The sequence below is a fragment of the Athene cunicularia genome (assembly GCF_003259725.1).
Source record: "Athene cunicularia isolate RWA chromosome 1 unlocalized genomic scaffold, athCun1 chr1_part1, whole genome shotgun sequence".
Classification (NCBI taxonomy): Eukaryota; Metazoa; Chordata; class Aves; order Strigiformes; family Strigidae; genus Athene; species Athene cunicularia.
Window position 1 is genome coordinate 26,521,737 of NW_020799091.1, and position 8,645 is coordinate 26,530,381.

At 38.5% G+C, this 8,645-nt stretch overlaps 1 protein-coding gene across 2 annotated transcripts; it reads left to right on the plus strand.

The window, feature by feature from the left end:
- Positions 1-1,083: 1,083 nt before the first annotated feature.
- NHLRC3 (NHL repeat containing 3) lies at positions 1,084-7,561 on the plus strand. 2 transcript variants are annotated; one of them, XM_026856167.1, is made up of 7 exons: positions 1,084-1,233; positions 2,072-2,219; positions 2,715-2,915; positions 4,073-4,164; positions 5,717-5,829; positions 6,289-6,533; positions 6,564-7,561. In XM_026856167.1, the coding sequence occupies exons 1-6, from the start codon at positions 1,129-1,131 to the stop codon at positions 6,515-6,517; spliced, it is 888 nt and encodes a 295-aa protein (XP_026711968.1). In that variant the 5' UTR covers positions 1,084-1,128; the 3' UTR covers positions 6,518-6,533; positions 6,564-7,561. The 2 variants fall into 2 exon arrangements, with proteins under 2 accessions (XP_026711968.1, XP_026711959.1); XM_026856158.1 differs by having other exon boundaries at positions 6,289-7,561.
- Positions 7,562-8,645: the final 1,084 nt, after the last annotated feature.

Genomic DNA, 8,645 nt, shown 5'->3' on the forward strand with positions numbered 1-8,645 from the left:
GGCTGCCGGGAAGAACGCGCTCGGGGGCGGCGGGGACGGGGCCGTGGTGCGCCGGTCTGCGGGGGGACCCCCGGGGCGTGGCGGTGCGAGCAGGGCCCCGGGACCCGTTTCTCCGTGAGGACTTCCCGCGCCCCTTCTGGCTTACGCCGTTCGAGGCGGGGGCTCGATTAGGGCGGTTTTACAGCCCCTCTGAGATAAACGCGTACGCTGCGCGATTCTTCTTCAGCGATTTCCAAGCAATATGCTCTGCTTAAATTAAGAACAATTTAATAATCTCTAGGTGAATAACCAATTCTTACTGCCGGATTTTCTTCCTACTTAATTGCTCTGGGTTTTCCTTCATGCCGGCATAGTCATTCTTAAGCTGTTTGTAGTTCTGTGTCATCCATTTAACCCTACTTCTGGCAAGGCATTTAACAGAAATGTTAAATGGCCTTGGTCCTTCAGGGTCACCACTTGTTACTTCTCAGTTGTAGCATGATCTTTCTGTTCCAGTGCGTAGCTTGCAGCAGCGCAACTGTGCTTGACTTCCGTTTTTCTGCTGGAAACATAGAAAAAAAAGGTGGAAGATTATTTTTTTCCATTATCCTTTACAATGCATACATTGACCTGAATTTTGCAGTGCCTGGTATCTTACACTTTTCTATTTCCAAGTGGTAATTTTCTTTCTTGACCTGTATTTTCCCTTTATTCTGATTTATCTTTTTTTAAATTTTCATATCTTCTTGAAGTGGTTACAGATTCTGTTACGTTTGGAACCTTCTCTGCTATTTTTGTCATTTCGGACTGTGATTGACAGATAACAACTTCAATGTAAAAAAAAACAGGATGAGGTTTTTGCCTTCTAATTCCAGAGGTCCCCAATCCAGAAGACTTTATTAGCTAATTTCCAATTTATCAACATTTACCCATTTGCATCTAGAACCCTAGCTACAAGCCTATTTCTCTTTATCTGTCTGCTTAATAATTGAATATATCAATTTATGATGCTTCAGTACACATTTACTTTTTACTACAGGTTCTTCTGATCCCACCATCATGGAATTTAACTAATAATGGATATTTATTTTGTATTTTCAGGGTTTAAAAGCATTTGATTACTTTTCTCCTTGGAAAGGAGAGCAACAGATGTACAAGCTGGACATAGGCTGGCCTAAAATTCCAGAATACTTCACTGGTCAAACATTTTGTGTTGCTGTTGACTCTCTTCATGGTTTGGTCTATGTGGGACAAGTGAGTGGGAATACTGTATTTCTCTCCTTGTTGTTCTAACATATTTTTGCCCTTAAAGTGTCTGGTTTAGATTGAGATTATATATGTGTGTGTCTGTGTACGCATGACTAATTATTGTATCAAAATTAGTGAAAATATAAGTATAGATGTTTCTGCTATATCCATTTTTTAAAGCAGTTCTGACACCACACTTTGTGCTTTTAAAAGCGTTAGATTTCTGGGTATGAATGCGTGATCCAACTTAACTGGGTTACAGTAGCTTCTTAACTGTAAGGTAAAATGTGATTCTGGGGCAATCTTCCACTCTTTCAGCCTTTGTCCCATGAAATCAAAACCATGCAGCTTCTTCAGCCAGTTACAGTAACTGGAGTTCAATTATTTACTTTACCCAGTGCCGTGCATTGGTATCTCTAGGTCACGGGTAAGACATTCTCTCTGTGGAAAGTGGTGGGGTTTAATTGTCAAGCACAGTGTGAATACTTGAGTGCCATGCAGCTAATAACTACAGGTGCAGTTTTTCATGCCTGTGTTACTTATGGCATACTTTCCAGCACAAACATGAAAACACAGTTTAAAATGAAGACCAAGATAGCTGCAGGAGCTTGGCTGCTCTGAAAATTGGATTCTGTATGGTTTAAGTTGAAACTCTGAAGTGGAAAGCTTTATATGCTAAATTTAGACCCTTGTCTCTCTAGCTATCTGGAAAAAATGAAATCTAGCAGACAGTCTCAGGAGATTCTTATCATTCATGAAATGTTTCAAAAACCTTACAAAGAGGGATTTTCAAAACTGTGATTACTTAATGTGTTTTCTTAATAGACCTTTTTTGTCTTTTCAGAGGGGAGACAATGTGCCAAAGGTACTTGTATTCTCAGAGGAAGGATATTTTCTTTACTCCTGGAATAATACAGTTGAAATGCCTCATGGTATCTTTGTATTGAACACTGCAACAGATAGTTCAGTATGGATCACAGATGTTGGAACAGGTATGCATGGTGCCAATACGAGAAGTATCAGGTGGGGAAGAAAATGCTAATATTGCAGATACTACTTTAAACAACTAATTTATTTCTCTCAAACAATTCTGAGACAGATTTGTGCTTTTCTTGCCATGAACAGACTTCTCAGGTGCTGCACAGAATACTCTGACAGTTCATGACTTGTGCTGTGTGTCTGCTTATAGCTTCTGAACTTAGTAAGCACTCTACACCCCATTCCTCCCTCAAGGAGAAGTACCAGGAAAAAAAATAATCTTCTGGCTAGACTTATTGTCTGTCCTAGGTTTGGTTACCCTAATACGATGGATAAATATTGTTGTAGCCTAGGGATTTACTAACCCGCAGTCATATTCTCACTATAGAATTTTGTCTGTTCAATTTATTACTATTACTTGTGAGCATCAGGAGATTTCTAATCCTTGTAATCAGTTGTAATACTTACATTTTGGTTTAAGATTTTTTGTTCTTTTTTTCTCAATGCAGGGAAATATGGGCACACAGTGAAACAGTACAGCCCTTCAGGTAAACTTATGCAGATCTTGGGCACGCCAGGTAATGCTGGTTCAAGTTTGATTCCTCTACAGTTTGATCAACCAGCAGAGATCTTTGTAGAGGAAAGTGGAGATATCTATGTTGTGGATGGAGACGGAGGAATGAATAACAGATTGCTCAAACTATCCAACGGTATGGAAAAGTGAACTTCTGCAGTAGCTGACCATTGAAAATTGAATTTTAAATAACGCAACTTGAGAATACTTTTAAGTGAGGACTAGGTAGAGCTGTCATTTAACTTTAATTTGAAGACTTTGTTGAATCAGATCCTGGTTTATTACTTGTCACTTCAGGAGAATTTTCTTAATCTTTTATGACACGGCTGAGAGAATTAGTTTGTTCAGTCTTTAAGAGAGAGGGCTGGCGGGGAGTCTTATTGCTGTCTTCAAGTTAGTAATGGTACAGTATAGAAAAGACAGAGCTATGTACTTCTTGGAGATGCACAGTGTAGAATGAGGAACACTGAGCAAAAAATGCAAGAGGGGCAAATTCCAGTTCGATTTTTGGAAGGAAAGATTCGCATTGATCAGACAGTGAATAGTTTGACCAGTGGCAGTGTGCAGTCTCCACTCCTGGGAATGGTCAGAACTTTATGAGTTATGAGCAACCTGATCTAACTTCAGAGTTAGATTTGTTATCAAGGCTAGTCCTGCTCTGAGAAGCAGGTTGGACCAGATGGTGTCTGGAGATCTTTTATACTTAAATTATACCATGATTCTAATTAGCTGGCTCCTATTCCCCAGTTAGATGATCAGTGTTGGTTAGGGCAATGAGTGATGAGTATGCACATGCCCACAGTTGGGGAAAAAGTGGAGCAGCTACCATTTCTCCTTTGTAGTATCATAAAACAATCAATTTCCTAATACCTATTTAGCAAAATGGTAAATTGTTAAGACTCAAAACTGCCAGGTAACAAATGGAAAAAAATAAATTTAGTAAGCAAATGAATATCATAATCAACAAACTTTTTTTTCTTTTTTTTTTTTTAAATATAGTGCTTAACAGAGCCTTAGACTATGGCTCTTGTGTAGTAGTGTCGTACATTTCTGTAACCATAATCCTGAAACCACTAATAACGATCCAGTAGTCACTGTGGTAGTTCCAGCATTTCTTGGGTTTATGTATTGGGAATACTGTGTTTTAAAAAGTCTGACTTTAGAAATTTCACCTTTTAAAAATCAGTCAAAGTAACTTTGCAAAGGAATGTCTTAAAGCTGTTTTATTTGTTGTTTTCTTACTGTGTTGGGGTTTTTTTTCTAATTTTATTTTTCATGGTGCTCACTGTCTAGATTACAAAGAGATATGGCTGACTGGAACAAATGGGACCGGCATTGGTCAGTTCAAGATTCCTCACAGTGTAACAGTGGATCCTTTTGGACGGGTAAAGAATAAAGGGATATTTTTTTTCATCTTCCAACAGACTTGTTTACATGTATTTGAACAAAACGAATTGTATTTTTTAATTGAACTGTTGTGATCTGGGTCATTTTATGGGGGTTACAGTTTTCAGTCTGATAGTGCTCATGAGCTGAAGTTTCATACTGCAGATTCTACTTAAGTAGCTGGCTCCAAGGTTAACACAGGGATTCTGACCGGTTACATTGTCAGTGTCCATGCAACAGCAGACTGTTCCTCCTGCAGTTTCTAACAGGTTGCCATTGTAAGAGTACAGGAGAATTATGTTCTGTAATAAATATCTACCCAAGCACTTACATTTCTACAGGGCATTTGAATTTCATGTTTGTAAATTCCAAATAAGCTTAAGAAGATAGTAGGGCTCTAGTTGGATGTCATTCCCTTTCTACATGCAGATCGTGGCTTTCAGTAGTCTTACTTCTTCTGCCAGGTGGTAATTGTAGTCTGGCTTTTGCTGTGCTGCTCATGTAGAGGAATTACGCAGTCGCTCCTTAATCTGCTTCAGGGAAAATAAGACTGCTTGAGTAAAACATCCTAAATCATTGGTTTGAGCTAATTCTGAACCGGAATAAGAAGTGTATATAAAAATTACTTCTCTGCCAAAACTGGCAGGATGGGAGGGAGAAGGGGAGGGACATGGTTGCTTTACGTTGAAGGGTCATTCACTGTGACTATATACATTCAAAGACACCAGCTGTGGTGGGTTACAATTCTGTTGCCAATGTAGTGTTGATTATCAGCCTAGGTTAAAATTATCTGTTAATTCCTAAGAAAGCTAAGAGAATGCTATAGTAGTGTTTCATTTAAAAATAGTGATGGAAGATCTCAGGTCAGCTTTTTTATTGCTCCCTTTTGGGTGATATGTGAGAAAAGTCATGAAGTTTACTTATCAGACTGACGGGTTGTCAACAGCTAAAACTTCAGTGATTGTAGTAGAAGAGATACCTTCACTGGAACTGTCTAGTGGTATTGCTCACCTGCATTGTTTGTGAACCCAGTTAGCACAGGGTGGGACAGAGACAAGCTCCACAGTACTACTTAGACAAAACATGCTGAAAATGCTCTCAGTGTTTAAGTTGTTCAATATTTGTAGTAGTATTAGGCATATCAAGAGTGTTTGCAGATGCATTCATCATAGGCCTGGATCGTGAAATGAGACCACTGTTGAAAAACAAATTGTTAATGGGTGACAGACCAGTATCTTTAGAATTAAATAGGTGGGAATATGTCCTCACTGGGGGAGGAAAAATCCTACTAAATACGTCCATATCATAGCCACAGAAATTAAGAGAAGGCACTGATTTCTGTTAAAGTAGTATAAAATAGTTTATGTATATTAACTATGTGGCAGTTTTGTTTTATATCTGGAAGTCATATCTACTTACGTAGTTGTGAATGGGGAAGTACATTCTTCCAAGGTATACTTCTTTTTTGCTACAGGATACTTTGTTTGTGTAAGGAGCTAATGCATTTGATTTGTTCTATTTCTGAACAGCCATGATTTTTGTTCTTAACAGGTATGGGTTGCAGACAGAGACAACAAAAGAATCCAAGTTTTTGATAAAATCACAGGGGAATGGCTTGGGTCTTGGAGCAGCTGTTTTTCAGAAGATGGACCCTATTCTGTCAGGTATTGTTGAATAGTTGTAGAAGCATGCAATTACATGAATAAGGTGTACTCTTACTAGTGAATTAAAATGTTGATATTTAATGCCTGATGACAAGGACTTAACCAGTTAAACTCATAGGGTGCCGGACCCTAATCATATGCAAAGATCTGCAGAGCTGTATCTTGACAGGGAAATCCTGGCTTTATAACAAGCCCTATGGATTTGACTGCAGGACTAGGAACTTCATTTTAAAGTTGTTGTATGTTGATGACTTTTCTGTAGCATACTCTGTCTCAAGAAAGAGCAACATGTAGAGCAAGGCTTAAAAGTTAATTCTCAATGTTTCACTGCATTTAGTCCATCACAGCCTTCAAAAACGACCATGAAGGAGGTTTAGTTTGTTTAAAAGTGAATGGTTGTGTTAAAATGAGATGTCATATGGAGTTCATAATTCAAAAATGTATTTCTGTCTTTCACAGATTTACTGCCAATTACAAATACCTGATTGTAGCTCAGCTGAATATCAACCGGTTAGCCATCTTGGCAGCACCACCGGTTGGCTCTATTGGGGACTGTTTTATGGTCAGCACAGTCCAGCTGGCAGATGAAACCAAGCCGCACCTTGTGGATGTAGACAAGAAGAGTGGAGCAGTCTATGTCGCAGAGATTGGAGCCCAGCAAGTACAAAAATACATACCCTTAAGCTGATGGATTCCCACAACTGCCGTGGCCCAAGCAGTGTGATGCGTAAGACCTGTGACCACATTTCCTTGAATTCTCTGTAGCTTGTGTTTCCTTAGACAAGCACAGAACATCGTGCTCCCAGAACTCTAGAGCTAAGAATCTATTCTAGCTATTCTGCAGTCTGGAGAAGTACTTGAACTTGAGCTGTTACTCAGTTTAGTAATGCTGTGGTGGCTTTTGCTTTTGTTGCTGGCAATTGTAAAATGACTTTGATAAGCATCTTGATTTTATTATATAAAACATTACAGTCACAGCTGCTGTTCTTAAATCAACAGGATCATCTTGGGGCTTGTCTATTTAGCCTGTGTGTGTGGTGTTAAATAAAGGTGAACACTCTCTGAAAGAAGCGTATAAATGGTTTCCTAGGAGGCAAGCACCTCTTTTTAATGTTTCTTCACTTGTTTTTTTTATCGTCATGCTGATACTGCCCAACACTAAATATAGGGATACATTATGATGTTAAATAAGATGCTGCTGGATACTGGTGTCAGTGCTGATACTGGCATCTGCTTTAAGTAATTAATGACATAAGCATTGAAATCTAAGTTTTCAGCTCTAGCTAAAGTGGTAAAGTCTGTAATAAGCTTAAGTTAAATTGATACCAGGCACTTCAAACTAAATTAAAAGTATGTGCACAGCAGCCAAGTACTAATTCTTAACTAAATCAATTCTTAACCTGATTTGATTTATATCGGCATGAGTTTTCTGTTCCGTGAGATTTCATAGTGGAACGTATTGATGTTCAACTCATTTAAGGTCCTCAAGATAAACAAATTGCAATTTACTAGGAAAGCCATAATCAGCATTAAGGGCTGGGAGAAAAATTATTTTCTCCCAATTTCATTGAAGCTCTGTCAGTTAACAGCAGCGCATCTGATTTGGAGATTTTTAACTGTTTTATATCCAAAAAAACCCCTTCTATTATTGTCTAGAGTTAAGTTTCTTATGCTGTATCTTAGCAGATGTCTCCAAGCTCGATCCTAAAAAATGCCGTCTCTTTCCATTCCCGATGGTTCTGTTTTCTTTGCATGTTGCTACAGGATTTTAAGTTAGTTCACTTTATAGCATAGAGGGAACTGGGTAAAGGAAAATTGGATAGGGAAAATAGCGTGGCAGAAATGAGACAGTGACTGATTACCTCTGTAAAGCTGTGAACCCACATTCCATATTTATCTACTGGTTCTTGAAAATGTTTGGGACCATCTTTACTGTTTCCACACACTTATTTTACTGTGTGGACTGTTTTAATGCTAATTACGAGCCAAGAGAGGCAGGTTTTTTATATATTTCCTTAGAAAGGGAATATGGGAAATAGAATTATTCTGATGGGAAATACCCACTTCAGTGAATATTATCAAAAGAAAATGCTTCTTAATTTAACAAGTTTCAACCTCTGATCACGAATTTGTGGGTCAGTAGATGGAAAATCTGTTCAGAAAAGTCAGACTCATCTTTTCTGTGGAAAGTAACTCAGCTGTGGAGCCTGATGGCCTGATTTCAGTACTATTTAAGATTAATGCACTAAATGTGAATGCTTTGTTGTTGGCTACATCCACAGTAACAAAAGCAGCTCTTACTTGGCGGCTCACATACAAGCCTTAGAACCAAAACTTCAGGGTTAAACACTAATACAGTCGATCATTCACATAGCCTTGAAGGGGAGCTAGTAAGCAATATTTATTAGCTGAAAAAGTAGCAGCACTTCCTCTATACCTAGATGGATACGTCCACATTGCTTTGCAGTGTGTTGTGTGGATTTTTTAACTAGGTTTCCACAAGCTCAGGGATCTCTGCTCTGTGTACAGTTTAGCTATTTCTCACCTACACAAGGTGGATTTGTTTGTAAAAATATTACTGTAATACCAGTTACTATATTTGAGCATATCTTGGTGGTGTAAGGAGCCCAGGCACTCCATCCTTACTCACCATGTCCTCTCCTTATTTATTTTTCCTTCATCACATCCATTTGAAAGAGAACTTTAAGTTCTCTGGGAATGTGCTTCTGTGTTTAGTAAAGGAGTAGTGCACTTTTTAATGTTGACAAATAAAGTTATTTTTCCACATTTCTGTTTGCTGCATGGATCTGTTCTCA